This window comes from Mobula hypostoma, chromosome 24 (assembly GCF_963921235.1).
Source record: "Mobula hypostoma chromosome 24, sMobHyp1.1, whole genome shotgun sequence".
Lineage (NCBI taxonomy): Eukaryota > Metazoa > Chordata > Chondrichthyes > Myliobatiformes > Myliobatidae > Mobula > Mobula hypostoma.
The window spans coordinates 42,466,508-42,489,229 of NC_086120.1; the positions used below are offsets into that span (position 1 = coordinate 42,466,508).

Below are 22,722 nucleotides of genomic sequence, written 5' to 3' on the forward strand. Positions count from 1 at the left end.
AGGAATCTGATAGGAGAGGAGAGTGGACCATGGGAGAGAGAGAAGGAGGAGGGACATCAGAGGGAGGTGACGGGCAGCTGAGGAGAAGAGAAGAGGTAATAGAGGAGCAAGAATTAGGAAAGGGAAAAGAGAAAAGGGGAACAGGAGAAATTAGTGGAAGTTAGAGAAATTTATATTCATACCACCAGGTTGAATCTGAGATGTTGCTGCTCAAACCCAAGTGTAGCCTCATCATGGCAATAGAGGGCGGCATGTCGGGTTGGGAATGGGAAGTAGAATTAAAATGGCCACCAGGATATCTCACCCTTCGTGGAGTCGCCACTGGTATTGTATAGGAAAAGGCACAGCCAATTCCCATCTCTGCCATGGATGGTCCCAAGCCCAGCTGCAAAAGGAGGAGGGTTGGGTATGGGAGCTGGCAACCCCATCCTGTAAAAACCCAGAGCCACAGAAACACCAACAGGAGCTCCAAAGATCTCATTCCTGGAAGATATACAGAATGTGGTGAAAGCAGAAGACAAGAGGCCAATCAGTGCTGGGAACTCTGGTGAGCTGTGTCGGTGGTCTATGCCCCAGCAGGGGTGATGGGCTTAAGAAGAAGAACAGCCAATTCAACACAGCTGAATCAACAACAAGCTCAGGTTTATTGTCATATGCACAGGCACATTGAAAAACTAACCTGCAGTGTTCAAAAGACAGCATCTCTGACAGTGAAGCACTCCCCCTGGAACTTACTGTAAGTGTCAATTTAACTTATCAAGTTCAAGTTTCTAATTCAAGTCTGGAATCCGTTCTGGGTCAGGGGCTGGCCCCTGCAGGCTGGCTCTCCGTCACTGCTACCCTCCAGTCTTTGCTCCCTGGAAGACAAGCTGGATTGCCTTTGTCTGTGCTGATCCAGCACAAGATAGGGAACTGCCACGGCTTGTTCTTGCAGAAACGTGGCTCCAGGACAACATCCCATGCACCATCAATCTACAGGCCGTGACACTCAGGAACTTGTGCCAATATTATTTTTTGTGACTGCGTGTGCTGTCGTAACGATATGTGCTGTGTGTGACTATATGTGCTGTGTATTGCACCTTGGCCTCGGGGGAATGCTCTCATTTCACTGTATACATGCGTACAATAGAACAACAATTAAACTTGAACTTAGTTCAGCTCCCAAATCCTCACTGGTTGGACCAATACCAGTTCATAAATAGAGAGCACTGAAATATACTGATTTGTCATTGCTTTATGTGGCGGGCAAGTGTCTATTTAAGGAAACTTCCTAAATCTGTCTTTTCACTTCAGGTTTCGCTTCTGGAGAGTGGATCATGTTGGTTTTTTTTTACAATGGGGATTGTTAAGCTGAAAACCAGCCAGAATGCTAATAAACTGCCACTTTTATTTGGGTTTAGAAAAAGTTGACAAACAGGAGCTAAGATCGTTTTCCGCCCTCGATGGTGAAATTTGAGAAAGGCATGGAGCTCCACAGGGATGGTCATACCTATTTCTTGATTGTGCTTGCATTGAAGAACACATAACACGGGACATCGAACATAGACCTGTACAGCACAGGAACAGGCCCTTCAGCCCACGAGGTTGAGCCCAACCAATTAAATTAGTAATCAAATGGCCAACCAAACTAATCCTTCTGTCTACACAATGTTCATATCCTTCCTTCTTGCTCACATTCATGTGCCTACCTAAATGTCTCTCAAAAGTCCCTGAAGTACTTGCCTCTACAACCACCCCAGGCACCCACCACTTTGTGTAAACTTGTCATTCACATCTCCTTTGACTTATCCCCTCTCACCTTAAGTGTGTCCCCACTGGTATTAAACATTTCAATCCAAGCAAAACAATACTATCTGTCTACTCTGTCCAAGCCTTTCATAATCTCATAAACCTTGTTCAGGTCTCCCTTCAACCTCGGCCCCTCCGGAGGAAACAACCCAAGTTTGTCCAGCCTCTCGTTATAGCACACTCCCTCTAATCCAGGCAACATCCTGGTGAAACTCTTCTGCACCTTCTCCAAAGCCTCGATGTCCTCCCTGTAATGGGGGCGACAAAAACTGTATGCAATACTCCAGATGTGGCATGAGTTTTCAAGGCTTGGAGGTTAACTGCTTTGTAATTGTTTAACATCAACGAAACTGTGCCAAGCACCACTTCTTAAATTCAGTAGATACCACTTCAGTTTTTCAGATTCCGGGACTTGAATGTGTCCAGAATAACGAAGTGAAGCAGGAAATATCATTGCAGACACTACCCACACACCAAATTGGTTTTTCCAAAAGCTCCCTTCTGCAAAGCACTATAGGCCTATTAAAACAAAAACTTCACACCAAATTAAAAGTTTCTTCCTCCAAGCAGTTCATCTGAACAACCATTCCAGTTATCCCCCCACCCCACCCCCATCTATTACCCCTGTCACTGCACTACACTGTAAACACTTCAAACCGCTTTTTATAATACTCTTTACATTGTAAATACATGCTGGTATTTATGCATTTATACAGATTTTGTACTTCTAATTATACTTTATATAATTCTTTAGACTGTGTAATTGTTGATTTTTGTTGCATCTCATACCAAAGCACAACAGCAAATTCCTAACAGATGTAAATGTATACGGTGAACAAAGTTGATAATTTTTCTTTGAAACAACGTACACAAAATGCTGGAGAAACTCCAAGACCAGGCAGCATCTGTGGAAGAGAGTACAGTCAACGTTTTGGGCCGAGACCCTTCAGCAGTCCTAATGAAGTGTCTCAGCCCGAAATGTCGACTGTACTCTTTTCCATAGATGCTGCCTGGCCTGCTGAGTTCCTCCAGCATTTCGTGCGTGTTGCTCGGATTTCCAACATCTGCAGATTTTCTCTCGTTTTTCTTTGTTCCTGCTCATACTGACACTGAAGATACTGTCTGTGTGAAGTTTGTACATTCAAAGTTAAAAGATCCAAGTAGATGTACTATCAAAGTCACCTTATACTACCCCTGAGATTCACTTTCTTACAGGCATTCACAGTAAAGACAAAAACACACAATAGAATCAGTGAAAAAATTGCACACAAAGGCAGACAAACAACCAATGTGAAAAAGACAACTAATTGTGCAAATACAAAAAAGAAAAAAAAAACAAAATAATAGTAATAATAAATAAATAAATAAATAAATAAATAGATAAATAAATAAATAAATAGGTAACAAATATTGAGAACATGAGTTGTAGAGTCGTCAAAAGTGAGTCAATGGGTTGTGGAATCAGTTCAGTGTTGAGGTGAGTGAAGTTAACCAACATTGGTTCAGGAGCCTAATGGTTGAAGGGTAATAACTGTTCTGCACCTGGTGGTGTGGGATCTAGGGCTCCTGAACCTCCTTCCAGATGGCTACAGGTTACAGTGAGAATGACGATATTCTCACTGCGACTGCATCTGTTTTCTTCGGGTACTCCAGTTTCCTCTCAATCATCTGTGGGTTGGTGGGTTAACTGGTCACTGTAAATTGCCCCTAGTACGTAGGTGAGTGAAAGAAAGCACAGCTGTGTCTCTGCTTCCTTATAATTTTACAAAGATTCAACATGACATTCAGAACTTTGACCAACTTCTACAGGTGTGTAGTGGAGAGTATATACACTGGCTGCATCACAGCCTGGTATGGAAACAACAATGCCCTTGAATGGAAAATCTTACCAAAAGTAATGGGTAAAGCCCTCCCAACCACTGAGCACATTTACATGGAGCGTGATCGCAGAAAAGCAGCATTCATCATCAGGGACCCCTGCCACCCCAGGACATTCTCTCTTGTCACTGCTGCCATCAGGAAGAAGGTACAGGAGCCTCAGAACTCATACCACCAGGTTCAGGAACAATCACTACCCCTCAACCATCAGGCTCTTGAACCAAAGGAAATAACTTCATTCAACTTCACTTGCCCCATCACTGAACGGTTCCCACAACCAATGGATTCACTTTCAAGGGCTCTCCATCTCATGTTCTTGATATGTGTTGCCTATTTATGTATTATTATTATTTTTTCTCTTGTATTTGCATAGTCTGTTGTCTTCTGCAATCTGGAGCAACAGACACAAAATGGTGGAGGAACTCAGCAAGCCAGGCAGCATCTATGGAGGGGAATAAACAACCAAAGTTTCAGGTTGAGATTGGTCTTGGCCCAAAACATCAACTGCATATTCCCCTACGTAGATGCTACCTGACTTGCTGAGTTCTTCCAGCATCTTGGTTGAATATGCAAGACGTGTGAGATTAATAAACTAATTCCAATTCCACTTCCACTGTAGGTACGAAGGGTCTCAGAAGCATATAGGAAAGCACGGTTTATCACTATTCAGTAGTCAGGAGATTTGTGCCAGGTCTGACGTTTGACTTTACAGACACCTACAAGGCTGTGCAGGCAATGATACAGTTTTATTAACTATTCAAAAATATTATTAATAGAACTTAAAGATCAGCTTAATTTGTCACAGGTATATCAAAGCATACAGACAAATGCATAATTTGTATCAAATCAAATCAGTGTGGATTGTGCTGGGGGCAGTCCACAAGCGTCAGCACACTTCCAGCACCAACATAGTGAGGAATCGGAGAACCTGGAGGAAATCCACACGGTCACAGGTAGAACACACAAACTCCTTACGGACCACAATGGTGTGGGACTTCAGGTCTTTGTAACTCCTGCCCAATATTAGCGGCAAGAAGATGGCATGGCCTAGATGGTGTAGGGATCTGGTAACCGCGATGCAATCATGCCACCAAATTCTTACACTGGAGAAACCGGTAAATTCAGTTCAGCAAATGCCGCAGGTTGGCTAAACAGACCAGCACACTGACCTTGACAGACTGTGTTGTGAGTTGTCCACACGCCAGATGCTTGGCACGTAATTGAAGCGGTCCCATTCAGAATAAATCCCGGTTCACAGGTAAAGGAGCACACAGACTGGAAGTGCTTCTCTCCGTGCAAGTCTTTGCATTTAACTTGGCTATTGTTTGGTTTATTAAAACCTGGACACACTTTAACTGGAAAAAAAAGTGAAGAAAAAGGAGTTGTCTTTATAAGGAGGCTTTTATTTGGACCCAAAGAACTTTGTGGCTGATTAAGCATTTTAAAGTGTAATCGCCATTGATATTATAGAAAAGATAGCAACATATAAGCTGTAAGTAATTTTTCATTTTGTTTTCTTTTATTTATTTCGAGATATAGTGTGGTAACAAGTCATTCTGGGACAACAAGCCCACGCCACCCAATCATACCAATGTGAACAATTCACCTACTAGTTGGTGCATCTTTGGACTGTGGGAGGAAACTAGAGCACCCGGAGGAAGCCCACGTGGTCAGGGGGAGAATGTACAAACTTCTCACAGACAGAGGGGGGAATTGAACCCAGGTCCTGGCGCTGTGAAGTGTTACACCAACCATTACACCACCATACCGTACTGAGAAAGGAACTGACGATGGCCAGAAAATGAAGGAGAAATCCTCTTCTTTTCTATCAGAGTGTGCCATGGAACCTTTCACACCCACACGGGCAAGTAAACAGAATCTTGTCTTAAAGTCACATCCAAAGGTAGCACCCCAGCATTGAGCCACATCCTGTTTACTGATGTGTTCAAATAATGCTTTTGTTTCTTGATTTCAGTCCAGGGTCCAATGACGCATAGGATCATAGTGTTATCATTTCTGACAGCCCGATATCAACATGTTGCTTTTTGTACCTGTGTATGCTAATCCCAATTAAGTCCTTAGACCCAGAGATTAACATACTGTCATCGATGAAGTGAAATACAAAGTTATTCTGATCATGAATGCAGAGCGATTAAAGATTAATTTTGTAATCCCACGCTTGCAAATGTTTTAGCTACAGCCAGGCAGGTTTCAAAGTTTAGACACAAGAGGCACTGTGGATGCTGGAAATGTAGAGTAATACACACAGTGTGCTGAAGGAGCTCAGCAGGTCAGGCAGCATCTATAGATGAGAATAAACAGTCGATGCTTCGAGCCAAGACCCTTTATCGGGGCTGGAAAGGAAGGGGAGAAGTGAGAGTAAGAAGGTGGGGGCAGGAGATGAAGAAGTACGAGGTGGTAGGTGACAGGTGAAACCGGAAGAGGGGAAGGAAGTGAAGAAAAGAGCTGGGTAGTTGATTGGTTGAAGAGATAAAGGGCTGGAGACGGGGAAACCTGACAGGAGGACAGAAGACCGTGGAAGAAAGGGAAGGGATGAACAGGTAAGAAGAAAAGGTGTGAGAGAGAAACAAGAATGGAGAATGGTGAAGGAGAGGAGGCAGGGTAATTACTGGAGGATCGAGAAGTCGATGTTCATGCCATCAGGTTGGAGGCTACCCAGACAGAATATAAGGTGTTGTTCCTCCAACCTGAGGGTGGCCTCATCGTGACAGTAGAGGAGACCGTGGACTGACACGTCAGAATGGGAATGAGAAGTAGAATAGAAACGGCTGGCCATCAGAGGAGCAAGTTTTGTGGTGAAAGTGCTCGAGGAAGTGGTCTCCCAATCTACGTTGGGTCTCACCAATACACAAGAGGCCACACTGGGAGCACCAGGTACAGTAGACGTCCTCAACAGACTTGCGGGTGAAGTGCCACTTGACCTGGAAGAACTGTTTGGGGCCCTGAGTGATAGTGAAGGAGGGGGTGTAGGGGCAAGTGTGGCTTAGAAATATAGAGACAAGTCACAGAATAGTATCTACCTCTTGAAATACAAAGAAAAATGTGTTTCTCAAGCAGAGAATGCTTATTAACATTCTGTAGTGGGCGTAGATTACAGGAGTGGCAACATTAGCAAAAAGCCTGTTGAAACTCAATTTGAAGTTTATGAATCCATATTGGGCCTCTTGGAATATTGGTAGTTCTAATCAACAACCTGAATAAATATGTAAAACCTAAAACCATTGATGTAAATTAACCAGGAAGTTGCCTGGATTAGAGAGCATGTCTTATGAGCATAGGTTGGGAGAGCTAAGGTTTTTCTCTGTGGAGTGAAGAAGAATGAGAGGGGACTTGATAGAGGTGTGCAAGATGGTAAGCTGCATAGGTTGAGCGGACAGCCAGAAACTTTTTCCCGGGTGGAAATGACTAATATTAGGGCATAACTTTAAGGTGTTGGGAAGAATGTATAGTGAGGGGAGGGGGATGTCAGGGATAGGTTTTTTACACATTGTGGTGGGTGTACGGAACATGCTGCCAGGAATAGTGGTAGAAGTAGATACATTAGGGACAAGTTAAAGACTCTTGGATACGTACATGAATGAATGAACAATGCAGGGCTATGTGCACGAGAAGGGTTAAATTAATCTCGGAGTAAGCTAAAGGGTCAGCAGTACACCGTGGGCCGAAGGGCCTGTACTGTTCTATGTTCTAAATAGGAATGAAGGCAATGGTTACAAAGAGAAAACAATGTGAAGTTGGTGGCTTCCATTCAGTTAGTGGTTTGAAACTGACTGCCTTACACAGGCAAAGTCTCTGCTGGTTGTGCTTCTGGGATCTACGGGATGTGCCAGGTTAGTCAGAGCAAAAGCAGGAAATATGCAGCTAGAGAAAGGGATGTAAATGAGACAGAGTCCCAGTCACCACTGGGCTGCGTGGGTGAGTGTGACTGTCTGGAGGGACACCCACCAGCTTCAGCTGAGAGACCGCACACCATCTCCCAATAACTCAGCCCAGTCGTTGATGAAGAATGCTAGTGTGGAAATGGGAGCTAAAGTTATGGAATTGTATTCCAACCAGTTGTCCAGCCTTAATGGGAACACATTTGATGTCTTTCCTTTTCCATGCCTTACCGTTTTCACAATTGTTTCCATAGAAACCTTGTTCACATGTGCACCTGAGCCCAGAAGGCAGTTCAGAACATGTGCCTCTTCCATTGCAGGTTGTTGATTTGCATTCCCCTGCAGAGACATCAGAGCAAATTTTCACATTGAACCCACGTCAGTCAGCAAGTGTTAGTCTTAGAGCATTGCATAGGGTTAGCCTATTCTGTATATCTAATCCAGATATAGAACCGAGACCTTTCCTAACACTCTGCTGCCACCCAGTACCCATGCACACCCTGTCTGAATAACCTAATGCTCCCTCCACACCACTTCCCAACGCACGGACACACTGTCAACCTGCACAGGTCATGTTTCACCTTTTATTGCTGCTGTTTCACATATTTATACAACTGCTTGTTTTATTATAATCATACCTGTAACATTATACTGGTTATATACATGTCATATATATGTCTTATATACCTTGCAGTTTCTACCAAACAGTCAATCTTCAGGCCATGACACTCAGAGACTTGTGCTAGTGTTATTTTGTGACTGTGTGTGCTGGATGGTAACTCTATGTGCTGTGACTATATTTACTGTGCTGTGCACCCTGGCCCCAGTGGAACGATGTTTTGTTCAGCTGTATACATGTGTATGGTTGAAGGACAATAAACTTGAGCTTGAATTGTAATTTGTTGAGCAAGGGGCACAAATTGCTGGAGGAACTCAGCAGCTTGGGGAGTATCTATGGAAATAAATAAGCAGTCTACGTTTTGGGCTGAGATCCTTCTTCATTATGGAAAGGAAAGGAGCAGGAGCCAGAAGAAGAAGGTGGAGGGAGGTTGATTCTCTCCATCACCTCAATAATCAAAGTTTTCTGGGTTTGATGGCCTTATTTTCACTATGGACATCCTGTCCCTAACCACTTCCATCCCCCATCAGGAAGACCGTAAATCTCTCGGCTTCTTACTGGACAGCAGACCCTAATCAGTTGCAAATTGTTGCTGTGAGCAGGCAGGCTTCAAACATTTTCAAAGTTCAGATTTTGAACTTTGAATATTTTTTTGTATGGTGGTGGCTGGAAAGCTTTTGAGATAAATCACAGAATAGCAGCTACCTATTGAAATACAAAGCAAAATGTGTTACCCAAGCAGAGAGTGCTTGTAAGTGTTCCTCATTGCATGTAGATTACAAGAAGCCTGATGGTACACAAATGGAAGTTTATGAATCCTGTGATCCATTCCTGGACTCTTTGCAATGTTGCTTGCTCTAATCAACAACCTAAATAAATACGTAAAAACTAAAACTATTGGTGTATGTAAAGTAAGCAGAAAGCTGCTTGGATTAGAGGGCACGTTTTATGAAGATAGATTGAGAGAGCTAAGTCCTTTCTCTTTGGAGCGAAGGAGGATGAGAGGCAAATTGTTAGATGGTAAGAGGCATAGATCGAGTGGACAGCCAAAGACATTTTCCCAGGATGGAAGTGGCCAATATAGGGAGCATAACTTTGAAGTGTTGGGAGAACAAAGTCCTCCCAACACTTCAAGGTACAGTGGGGATGTCGGGGATAGTTTATTTACACAGAGAGTGGTGGGTGTACAGAACAACCTGCCAGAGGTGATGATAGAGCCAGATACTTTAGGAGCATTTAAGGAACTCTGAGGTAGGCATATGGATGAAAAATGGAGGGCTATGTGGAAGGGAAGGGTTAAATTATGTTTGGAATACGTTAAAGGGTCAACGGCACACCGTTGGCCAAAGGACCTGTACTGTTCTATGTTCTAAATAGGAATGAAGGCAATGGTTACAAAGAGAAAATAGAGTGGAGTTGGTGGCTTCCATTCAGTTAGTGGTTTGAAACTGACTGCCTTACACAGGCAAAGTCTCTGCCGGTTGTGCTTCTGGGATCTACGGGATGTGCCAGGTTAGTCAGAGAAAAAGCAGGAAATATGCAGCTAGAGAAAGGGATGTAAATGAGACAGAGTCCCAGTCACCGCTGGGCTGCGTGGGTGAGTGTGACTGTCTGGAGGGACACCCACCAGCTTCAGCTGAGAGACCGCACACCATCTCCCAATAACTCAGCCCAGTCTTGGTGAAGAATGCTAGTGTGGAAATGGGAGCTAAAGTTATGGAATTGTATTCCAACCAGTTGTCCAGCCTTAATGGGAACATATTTGATGTCTTTTCTTTTCCATGCCTTACCGTTTTCACAATTGTTTCCATAGAAACCTTGTTCACATTTGCACCTGAGCCCAGAAGGCAGTTCAGAACATGTGCCTCTTCCATTGCACGTTGTTGATTTGCATTCCCCTGCAGAGACATCAGAGCAAATTTTCACATTGAACCCACGTCAGTCAGCAAGTGTTAGTCTTAGAGCATTGCATAGGGTTAGCCTATTCTGTATATCTAATCAGATATAGAACCTAGACCTTTCCTAACACTCTGCTGCCACCCAGCACCCATGTACACCCTGTCTGAATAACCTAATGCTCCCTCCGCACCACTTCCCAACGCACGGACACGCTCTCTTTCGTGAGCCTTGCGGTTCTCTGCGGCTTGCCATAGGCCATTGGGCTTCTGGGTTTTCGAGCTCCTGTGTTTACTAATTTTGTCTTAACCAGAGTCATTAAGTCCTTGTCCTCTCTGTTTAATCTTGTCAAGATAATTGTGACTGGCACGGGCTTTCTACATTCTATCATTATATAGTGCTGACTCCCGATTAGCGCTGTTGGCGGAATCCTTCTGCATTGAGAATGATTTGTCTCGCGGTGCCGCTCAGTCACACCACCGATGATCTGTTGACATTCCTATATCTAACCTCTTGCTTCCATCTCTACAAGGGAGCCTGATGTTCCTCCGCACATGGGTTCAGTTGTCGCCAGCACCCACCGTGACCCTCGTCCTGCACTGGTCACGTTTCATCTTTTGTTGCTGCTGTTTCACACATTTGTATGACTGCTTGTTTTACGATAATAGTGTCAGTGACATTATACTGTCTTAGATAAACGTGCACCTCGCACTTTATATCAACTTGTCAACCTTCACACCATGCCACTCAGGGACTTGTGCTAATATTACTTTGTGACTGTATGTGCTCTGTGCGACTATATATGCTGTGTTTTGCAGAGGAAACTTGTTTCACTTAGCTGTATAAATGTTTATGATTGAATGACATTTAACTTGAACTTGACAGAAGAGTATAGCACAGTACAGGCCCTTTGGCCCATGATGTTGTATCAACCTATCTAGAAATGCTCCATGAACAATCTGACCCTCTTGATGTCATAAGGGTTAATCTATCCCATTATGGTAGATTTGTAACCCACTATCATTGTTCCCTACAGAAGTAAAATTCTTAAACCAACACATCGATGCAAAAATTATTCTGAAAAATCCTCAAATTTCAAAATAAATGCATAAGATACAGGAGTACAATTGGCCCATTGAATCTGCTCTGCCATTTCATCATGGCTGATCCATTTTCCCTCTCAACCCAATCTCCTGCCTTTACCCCATATTCCTTCATGTCCTGACTAATCAAGAACCTATCAACCTCTGTCTTAAATGTACCCAATGACTTGGCCTCCATAGCTGCTTGTGGAGGCAATGACTTTCAAAGATTCACCACTCTCTGGCTAAAGAAATTCCTCCTCATCTCCATTCGAAATGGACATCCCTCTATTCTGAGGCTGTGTCTTCTGATCCTAGACTCCCCAACCATAGGAACCACCTTCTCCCACATCCAATCTATTGAGGACTTCAAACATTCATTAGGTTTCAATGACATCCCTCTGATTGTTCTGAATTCCAGTGAGTACAGCCCCAGAGTCATCCTTCTTATTGTTCTCTTATAGTGAGTACATCCCTCTTATAGTGAGTACAGCAGCCCCAGAGTCATCAATCGAACCTCACTGACTCTGCTCTGTCATTTCATCATGGCTGATTCATTTCCCCTCTCAGCCCCATTCTCATGCCTTCTCTCCGTATCCCTTCATGCCCTGACTTAAGTAATTAAAAGCAATTGGTTCTTTAGCACTCATATTCACACAGATTCCTCCAGCTCCCCTTCGAACCACGCAGTCCGGCAAACCCTCGATTTCATCCTAGCCTAATCTCGGGACAACTTACAATGACCAATTAACCTACCAACCGGTACGTCTTTGGACTGTGGGAGGGAACTGGAGCACCCAGTGGAAACCCACGCAGTCACAGGGAGAACGTACAAATTCCTTACGGGGCAGCGGCAGGAATTGAACCCGGGGCCGCTGGTACAGTAAAGCGTTGTGCTAGAGCTGCAGTCATGTGCTGCCCACAATTTTTAGAGTAAGAACCATATTTCTGCTTCTAGATTTAGCTCTACTTGCAACATTCTGTGTTTCTCGCCCAATTCTTCCTGTTTTTGTTTTTGTGCGGGGGAGGGGGATATGGGGGTTGTTACTTTGATAATAAAAAGCCTTCAACCTTATATGTCCTGACCAATGAGACAAGTGAAGCTATTGACTATATATTCTTCACTTTCTCCATTTCTGTTGAAACCTTTGCTTATTTGTAAGCTTCAACCCATGGGAACTGGGTGTTGAATTGGAAACACGTCTCTACCAAAGGAGGTGTAAGGCGTTCCTTCCCTCCACTACCCTGAAGGTCACCTTTGGGCAAGGTATAGCACCTGCTTAGACCCCCCCCGCCCCGCCCCCGACCGATCAGGGTCACGTGAAGCCGTGGGAGCAGGTGGTGGATGGTCATATGAGCAGCTGGAGCAAATCACAAGTCCTGGTTCTGTGACCACTGACGCCAGGCAGACAATCTCTGAAGAGTATTGATAATGGCTGGGGTCACCCGTTTTGTAAAGACACTGCCCAGAAGAAGACAATGGCAAACCACTTCTGTAAAAAGATTTGCCAAGAACAATCATGGCCATGAGACCCTGTTTGCCACTGTCATATGAGGGCTAGATAAAATAGAGACAGGAAAGTTGTTTCTACTGGTAGGTGACACTAGTACTAGGGGACATAGCTTCAAAATTCGGGGGAATAGATTTAGGATGGAGATGAGGAGGAACTATTTTTCCCAGAGAGTGGTGAGTCTGTGGAATTCTCTGCCCAATGAAACAGTGGAGGCTACCTCAGTAAATATATTTAAGACAAGGTTGGATATATTTTTGCATAGTAGGGGAATGAAGAAAAGGCAGGTAGGTGGGGATGAATTAAGGATTATGGGGGAAGGCAGGTAGGTGGGGATGAGTTCCATTGTCAGAGCAGCCATGATCTTATTAAATGGTGGAGCAGGCTCGACGGGCCAGATGACCTACTCCTGCTCCTTTTTCTTATGTTCTTATAACACGGCACAAAATGGTGACGATATATAAAGAAGCTAAAAATTATTCAGAGGTTTATATTAATGAAAATTAACAGATGTGAAGCATCTCAGGACAAAAGTCCTTTCATCATTGCTAGATCTAAATCTTCTAACTCCCAACCCAACAGCACTGTGTCCACTCTGTCGTTCAAGGCGTGTACGCACACGTGTGCCAGCTGAAGACAGGACCGGATTCAATCCAATTACTTGCCGTTGCCATTTGCCATCAACACAGAGAAATATACACTGAAGAATCATTTCTTCAAGAGATACTGGGATTATAATTTTGAATACTCTTCATATTTTCTCTTACCATTTTCACACGTGTCGCCATAGTAACCTTGGTTACAGCTGCACTTAAAACCATCAATCAATTCAGAACACGTGCCTCTTCTGTTACAAGTCGTTTCTTGGCAATGAACTGTAAAACCATTAGCAAAAGCATAATTGTTAACAATCAGATTTGATATAATCACTCGAAAATCTTTGCAGTTTGATTACTTACACCAAATCATACAAGTGACTGAGGTGAAACAATAATGTGGATTGGCATAATCAACAAGGGAACCAACAATAACTCATTGACTCTAGAAATTCAGCAGGCCCTTGTTCTTTCGCTGTAAGGTAGGACACTGCTTTCCATCACACTTCAACGTGTGGAGGATGTGGCCAGCAAATGTGTTTGTTCAGGGATAGTTTCGGCCAGAATGGAAGCAGGATTTCAGCTTCATAAGTGAAAAAAGTGGATAACTTGGCATGATACTTAACTCCAATCATCTCGTATCCTAAACCACAAGTCAGTGTTAACAGTGGTAAGGCAAGATTCTTGGGAAACCCAGCAGCCTGTGGACAACTAACAGTTCAATGGTTCCATTGAATATCAGAGAATGTATACAGTTTACAACCTGAAATTCACACTCTTCACAGACATCCACGATACAGAAGAGAAATATTAGACGGGGAAATGTTAGAGCCCCTTTCCCTTCCCATGTACAAGCAGCAGCAAAGCACCAACACTCCCCCTCCCTTTCCCCTCACTTATTCCAGCAGAAAGCATCACCCCCCTCCCAACACCTGCCAAGCAATTGGAAGCCCCCAGAGAACACAATCTACAGGCCATCAAAAACCATTATTCATCCCTACAGTTTGAAATCCCACAAGTGCTCATTCTCTCTGTCTCTCTCTCTCTCTCACACACACACACACACACACACACACACACACACACACACAAGGGAGACAGAGGCATTCAAGCAGCAATTATTCTAGACCTTTGATTTAGAAACAGGTGCCTGAAATCCCAGAAGGAATTTAAATTCAAATTCTATAATTTAGGGCAATTTGTCTGTGCTGTATTGGTAAATCATCCTTTGTAGACATCAGTTACTTACAGAAAGGTATCAGCTTCCACACACAGGTACTGTCCACCCATTAACCCTACTTTACCAAGTAGTCTTGAATCTTGAATTACCATTTTACAAGTCTCAAGATTTTTTTCCAAATTCTATACAATTTAGTTACTCTTTATCTGAATTATTTTTCCAATAGTCCAAACTTCACATAGTGCACTTAAAATTTTGATATATTGCTTTGTCCTTTAATGCAATCAGTTAAATCTTGTTCTATTTTACTCTACGCTTTGTATTTCTTCCCAAAAGCTTTGTTTCATGGCTACTTTTTAAAAGCCTATAGAGACCTCTCCTTTCAGCTGTGTCTTTGGCTTCCCCCTCTCTAAATTGCTCAGAATAATCTGCCTTTTCTCAGAATCAGGTTTAGTGTCACTGGCATATGTCGTGAAATTTGTTGGGATTCCTTTTTCTTGAAATGATGCCCTTTTGCAGTAAAAGAGCAGAAAACTGAGTGTGTGCGTGTGTGTGTGTGTGTGTGTGTGTGTCTAGGTGGGAGGAATGGGGCTTGTTTGGCTGTTGTCCTGTATTGTTCTGCCGAGCATTGTGGGGATGCTTTTTTGGCGCCAGAATGTGTGGTGACTCTTGCAGACTGCCCCCAGCACATCATTAGGTAACGCACACACAAAATGCTGGAGGGACTCAGTAGGTCAGGCAGCATCTATACAGATGAATGAACAGTCAACGTTTCAGGCCGAGACCCTTCTTCAGGCCAGGAAAGGAAGGGGGAAGATGCCAGAAGAAAAAGGTGGGGGGAGGGAGGGAGGCTAGCTGGAAGGTGATAGGTGAAGCCAAGTGGGTGGGGAAGGTAAAGGGCTGGAGGTGAATGAATCTGATAGGAGAGGAGAGTGAACCACAGGAGAAAGGGAAGGTGGAGGGGACCCAGGGGAGCTGATAGGTAGGTGAGAAGACAGAAGAAGAACCCGATATTCATGTCAACACGAGGAAATCTGCAGATGCTGGCATTTCAAGCAGCACACATAAAAGTTGCCTGCTGCGTTCACCGGCAACTTTTATGTGTGTTGCTTGATATTCATGCCATCAGGTTGGAGGCTACCCAGGCGAAATATAAAGTATTGATTCTCCACCCTGAGTTTGGCCTCAAAGTGGCACAGAGAAAGCCATGTGCTGACATGTCAGAATGGGAATAGGAATTCAAATGTTTGGCCATCGGAAAGTTCTGCTTTTGGTGGATAGAGCGGAGGTGTGCAATGAAGTGGTCCCCAATTTATGACAGGTCTCACCAATCTAGAGGAGGTCAGATTGGAAGCACGGACACAGTAGACGACCACAACAGATTCATAGGTGAAGTGTTGCCTCTCCTGGAAGGACTGTTTGGGGCCCTGATTGGAGGTGAGGGAGGAGGTGAATGGGCAGGTGTGGCACTCTGGCCACTTGCAGGGATAAGTGCCAGGAGGGAGATTAGTGGAGAGGGACGAATGGACAGGGAATGAAAGAGAGAGAGAGAGAGAGAGAGAGAGAGAGAGAGAGAGAGAGAGGGTGAGGGTGAGAGAGAGAGAGGTAGAGAGAGAGTGAGAGGGAGAGTGTATGTGAGAGAGAGAGTGAGAGAGAGAGAGAGTGTATGAGAGAGACTGTGAGGGAGAGAGGAAGAGAGAGAGAGAGTGTGTGTGAGAGAAAGAGTGAGATTGTGTGAGTGAGAGAGAGAGAGGTAGACAGAGAGAGAGAGAAGTCATGGAGGATGATATGTTGGATGTGGAGGCTCATGGGGTGGTAGGTAAGGACGAGAGAAACTCTATCACTGTTAAGGTGGTGGGAAGATGGGGTGCGAGTGGAAGTTATACTGCTTGTTAACACAAATAACATTTTCATGTGATAAGTGAAACTGAATCTGAATCTGAATCAGAATCTAGATGGATGAAAATTCTTAACAGGGTCACCAAATAAAGAAATCCAGTGACAGAGATATAAGACTACACATGGCAAAATCTGAGGCAAAGACAAAATAAACTGCTGGAGAGATTAGTTTAGGTGAAGTGCCTCAACACAAAATATCAAGTATTAACTTCCCTCAGGTGCTTCCTTACTCCTCCAGCATTTTGTTTTAATTTTAAATCCAATGACAAATGATCTTGTAAACCTGTCTCCAACAATCTTTGCGATTCTGGAAAGCACTACTTACATTTCTGGCATACAAAATAGTTTTTGTCATCACAATTTTCATCATTCCACTCATGGCTACCGAGCATCTCGACACAATTCTCTTCTCCGCCAAAGAAGAGGACTTTGTAGTTGTTTGGCTCTCCATCTGCCCAGTTGGTGTAGGTGACCCTACTAAGTGAGCTAGGATAGCACCAGTCTCCACCACACTTCAGCACTCCGATCCAAGCAGTGTCTTCGACTACTAGTGATAAAGCCCTTTGCTCCTGTGAATTGTGGACTTCAGCAAGTCCATCAAACGCTCTGGTACAATATTGTCGAGACTCTTCAAATGATTTGGATATTTTCAGGAACTTGTAGAATACACCTTCAGAAACAGGGGGGTAACCTGTGTGGGAAAGACAACACGTGAAACTTATGAAGAATGGTGATAACCAGGTGAAAGTTCTATGAAGCTCACACAAAATGTTGCAGGAACTCAGCAGGCCAGGCAGCATTTATGGAAAAGAGTAAGTAGCTGACGTTTCGGACCAAGACCCTTCATTGGGAGTGTGTTTGTAAATTCTATGAAATTCATTGTAATCACAAGAGGTTCTGCAGATGCTGGAAATCCAGAGCAACGCACACAAAATGATGGAGGAACTCAGCAGGTCGGGTAGCATCGATAGAAATTAATCAACACTCTACGTTTCACCCTTCATCAGGACTGGAAAAGAAGGCGGGGGGGGGGGGGAAGATGCCAAAAGGCAAGAAATTAGCTTCAATTCTTGAAACCAAACCATTACACTGCTATTACATCTTATTTGTAAGTTTAATTACCTAAGATGAATTAGTCTTTTACTTTCCTGTGAATGCCTGCAATCTCATTCTGCATACACATACTTAAAAATCAGTATCTGGTTTAATATCACCAGCATATGTTGTGAAATTTGTTAACTTTACAGCAGCAGTAGAATAAAACACATGATAAATATAGAGAAAAAAAACTGAATTACCGTAGGTATTTATGTGACTAATAAATAGTTAAATTAAAATAAGTCATGTAAAAGAAAACAAATAAAAAAAATAAAATATCCTTTTAGATAATAACTTTACTTTTGGCTTTGACTGCATTTGTAATATCTATGTCCATATTCTTGCTATCACTTGATAAATTCACAACACGCACTGAGTACATTACCTGATATGAAAAGGATTGCAATAATATTTTTCCACATGGTGTCACAACAAAATCCGTTGAAGAGCATGGAGGATTGGTTTTATTCAAGAAGCTGCTTGTTCTCGAAGGTAAATAATCAAACAATCCTGGACTAATAAAACTTACGATATAACGAGGCACCAACTTTCAATCAACTGGGAAACAGAATGACGAGGGCTTTCTGTGTTTGTTTGGTGATTGCAAAATGAAAGTTAACTTGCAGGGCAAATCTGATTGAAGGTAAGATGATAGACTTCTTCTACCTCCTGAGTACTTTGACCAATTCAATCCTTGTACTGTTTCCTCAATGAGGGAACATGAGCCTGACCAGTAGGCAAGGAAAACCAGATGTTCGCATAAATTGAAGGAACTGAAACCGTACAGAAAATGCTCAAAATGACTTGAGGAATTTCCTTACAAAAGAGAAGTGTTTGATATGAATTTGGCAGAGTTGTTTCATCTTGTGAGGTAACAAATAATAGGATGCAGCTCAGTCCATCACAGGTAAAGCCCTCCCAACTGTTGAGCACATCTACGAGGAGCGTTGTTGCAGGAAAGCAGCATCCATCATCAAGTACACCCCAACGTCTTTTGTGTGTAGTTTTTCATTGATTCTATTGTATTTCTTTGTTCTTTCGTGAATGCCTGCAAGAAAATGAATCTCAAAATTTTTGAACGTTTTGAGACAGAAATAAATCCAATAGGAATCTGGGGAGAAGCATTTTTTTTTCAGAGGTAGGAAAGATGGGATTGTTGACCAGACAGTCGGATGGAGGCTCGACAGCTCAATCCAATTCCCTACCCTCTTTCAGCCAGCGCTACCACCATTTTCACCTTTCAGTGTCTCTTGGTCTCCTCTCTATCAAATATTCCCTTTGTTATCTGTACCCTTTCCTCTCCCTACACCTTCAAATACATTTTCACATTTCCTTCGTTCATTCTCCCTGAAACATTAACTCTGTTTCTCTTCCACAATGTTGTCTGACCTCCTGTGTGTTTCCGGAAATTCTGCTTTTATTTTGGGTTTCCTGCATCTGAACTACTCTGCTTTTTAAGCAGCAGATATCCATTGGGCTGAATGTTCTATTTCTACTCCAGATTCCTTGTAATTCTCTTCAATCTGCAGCTGTGTATCTTTGCACTCTCTCTTTCTTCCCATGTCCCGTTCTCTTTCCCTTTCTCTGCCTCACTCTTTTCTCTTCTGAACTCTTTCCGAGACTTCTGTTCCTTTTCTAGATCTCCATCTCAGGAGACAAACTTTCCACCAATCTCTACATTAACCCCATGGAGACCAACTGCTGCTTCCCACCATGTCTCCTGCAAGAATGACAACTCTTTCAGGTTTTCTGCCTCTTCCACAAATGTTTTCAAGATAAGCTGTTCTCCTTCAGAACTTCTGAAATATTTGCCTTCATCAAGAAACACCATTTTCCCTCTGCTGTAGTCGAAGGAGACCTCTCATGTATTTCTTCCATTTCCCACATGTCTACTCTCATCTCTCGTCCAGACAGAACAGATGGAGTCCACTTGGTCCTCACCTTTTACACCACTAGCCTACGCACCCTTCACCATTTCACCAGTTCCATCAAGATCCCCTCACCAGCCACATCTCCCCTCCTCCTCTTTCTGCTTTCTGCTGACTCTCTGTTTTATTCATCCTTTACCACCTACCCCACCTCATTTCCTGGCACTTCCACCAGCAACTGTAGGAGAGAAACCACTTGTCCCTTCACCTCCTCCCTCTCCACCCTCAGGGGATGCAAACAGCCCTTCCAGTGAGGCAGAATTTCACATGCACTTCCTCCTCCCTATTCTATTTCATTCAGTACTTGTGATGTGGCCTCCTCTACATTGGCAAGCCCAAGTATATCCCTACACCTGTCCAAAATATCTGTACTTCCTCAGTTATAGCCTCTGACATGCCCCATTATCTAGTTGAAACGTTACTGGTGGCGGTAACTTCAACTCAAAGTTCAAAGTAAATTTATTACCAAAGTTTTTATCTCACCTCATTCTACCCTGAGATTCATTATCTTGCACACATACAGAGGAAAATAAAAAAATATATGATGGAATTTATGGAAAACTATACATAAACAAAGACAACCAACCAATGCATAAAAGAAGGGAAATCGTGTAAATAAAAGAGACTGTCAAGGCTCTGGAATTCTCTGCCAAAATTCTTTGCTTTTCCACTTTCAAATCTTGTCTTTGATCGAATTTAGTTAATCTACATCAAATTGCCATGTATTATTCCATGTCAAATTCTGTTTGATGGCCCTCCCAGGAAGCTCCTTTGAACATTTATCACATTAAAGCTACTGCATGAAGCTGTAATCTGTGTCTACTTTGGGGATTGGAGGCAAATCCTTTGTTCCGCCAACATACAGCAGGTGAGGACTGTGTATTGGTTTCACTTCTTGCCTAAGAGTCCCTGCACTAATCCTTCATCTTGTCTTTTCCTGTTCAAATTTTCTGAAGCATATTGCACAGTCCTAATCTGGACTACGTTCCAACCATTAGTTAGAGAAGAAACTCCAAATTATGTTGATCACATATCGACTTCCATTTGCTTTATTGCTGTTGCTTTGGAATGATTTGATATCATCCAATACCCGCCAAAAGAACATCTGCAGGCATTCTGACCTCTGCAAGGGACTGGCAGCTGTTGGTGGATATCAAAGGGCAGCTGAAGTTCCCCAACCATATCGCAGCCACCACCCTGCGACCAGACATTGTCCTAATGTCTGAGTCTACTAAGCAAGTGGTGCTGCTGGAGCTGACAGTCCCATGGGAAGATAGCTTGGAAGAGGCCTTTGAAAGGAAACTCTCCAAGTACGCAGGACTGGTCAGCAACTGTCAGCAGGCTGGATGGAGAGCGAGGTGACTCCCAGTGGAGGTTGGTTGTAGGGGATTCGTAGCCTGTTCCTTAGTTAGAGCCTTCAGCATTTTGGGCATCGAGGGAGAGAGGAAGAGGAGAGCCATCCACAGTACCACCGATGCGGCAGAGAGGGCCTCAAGATGGCTGTGGCTCAAAAGAGGGGAGCCATGGAGTCATAAGTAGCTAGCCATCTGGACACAAGCTGGGGTCTGATCAGCCCCGGCTGGGTCACCTGGAGGAGGTTGTATGATGTTGAAAGACCCGAAACACCCGATGATTCCAGGAACATCACTGAAGATGTGTCCAGAAGCATCAGTAGATGTATGTACACAGCATCAGTACTGGACTGATTAAACCCCAGACTGTAACTGCTTCAACATTATTCAGAAGAATAAAAAGAAATGAGAATATGTCACATGACCTGTCAAACCTGCTCTGTCATTGAATGGGGTCACGTATAATCTGAATCTGTTTTTGGCCCTACTTTCTTTTTGTTCCATATAATCCTTGATCTCCAAGGATTCTAGGGGTTCCCAGTCTGGTGTCCACTGGCTCCTTGCCTTAAGGTACTTGTGCATGGCATTAAAAAGGGTTGGGAATCCCTGCATAGACCAAAAAACCTGTGAATGACTCCTCCTCCAGGAGTCTCCAGTCTACAGAATTTCCAAGACTTGGCAGATACATTAGGGAAATTTAATAAGCTCTTAGAAAGGATGATAGAAAAATGGAGGGACATGTGGGAGGTAAGGATTAGATTGATCTTCGAATAAGCTAAAAGGTGGGCACAACCTTGTGGCTGGAAGGTCTGTATTGTGCTGTGAAGTGCTGTGTTCCATTACTCTCTGGGAGTAAAGCAATCTCAGCTCTGTCCTTTTCTGCAGCACTGGCCCTTGTTCTAGACTCCTGCAAGAGGGGAGACATCTCGTCAGTGTCAATCACTCTCAGAATCTTACCTCTCTTTCTTCTCAGCTCCACCTCTTTTAGGCCCAGTTCTTCAACCTTTCCTTACGTGTCGGCCCTTTCATCCCGGGAACCAGCAAATGAGCGTCCTGTGATCTCCCTCCAATGCAAGTATTGTATCAGATCTGTATGTAATATGCTAGATGTGATCTCAGCAAAATCCTGTAATTTTTGTACCAAGATTTATTGTTATTGCTATTTTGTTTGCTTTTGATCGGGATGGATTAACTCCGCATGACACACAGCTAAATTTAACTGAACTGAACTAAATTAACTTCCAAGAGGACCACAACCTCACCGTATGGTTTGCAGGTTTGCATGCCTCAATGACCAGAGAGCCATGTGGGCTGGAGTCAGAACTTTATGCTTTGGCTCTTGGTAGGGTCACCCATGTCAAACGAGTCAAAGGGTAGAGGCCAGACTAGGAGTGATCCACCAATCCTCCAGGTTCAAGGTTCAGCTCAGGGCTAACAACCTTGACCGGTCAAAAAAATTGTTACAGAAACAGCAATGAAGAATCCGTCTATATCTGTGTGACTGTATGAACAGAGATGGAGGACTTTCATTGCTGCCCTAAACACCAGTGACGTAAAGAGCAGTAAGTAAGAACTAAACTGAACAATTGGCGACCGTTTAAATGACTTTGTGGCTCGATGATTTATATTTGGTATTGTTCACTCGCTTTTTGCCATTTGCACGATTTGTTCTTTGCGCGTTGGGTGTTCAATGTTTTCTTTGAATGGGTGCTTTTTTGTCTCATGGCTGTCTGTGGGAAGTCGAATCTCAGGGTTGTATACTTTAAAAGATAAGTAAACACAAAACACAAAAACCCTCCCCCCACCTTCTTTATAGGGCCTCTGCCCCTTCCCTCTTCAGTCCTGATGAAGGGTTCCGGCCCGAAACGTCGACTGATCTTTTCCACGGATGCTGCCCGACCTGCTGAGTTCCTCCAGCGTGTTGTGAGTGTTGAAAATAAGTGTAATTTGAATCCTTGAACCTTTGAAGATTTCCCTACTTTTTTCACTCTTATCT

The 22,722-nt window shown here is 43.5% G+C and overlaps 1 protein-coding gene across 1 annotated transcript; it reads right to left on the reverse strand.

The window, feature by feature from the left end:
• Nucleotides 1-7,637: 7,637 nt before the first annotated feature.
• On the reverse strand, nucleotides 7,638-21,308 carry LOC134337397 (protein jagged-1-like). The gene is made up of 6 exons (XM_063032365.1): nucleotides 21,215-21,308; nucleotides 16,674-17,039; nucleotides 13,441-13,548; nucleotides 9,975-10,082; nucleotides 7,797-7,904; nucleotides 7,638-7,696 (listed from the first exon to the last, which is right to left on the reverse strand). The coding sequence occupies exons 1-6, from the start codon at nucleotides 21,306-21,308 to the stop codon at nucleotides 7,638-7,640; spliced, it is 843 nt and encodes a 280-aa protein (XP_062888435.1).
• Between the last annotated feature and the right edge of the window lie 1,414 nt (nucleotides 21,309-22,722).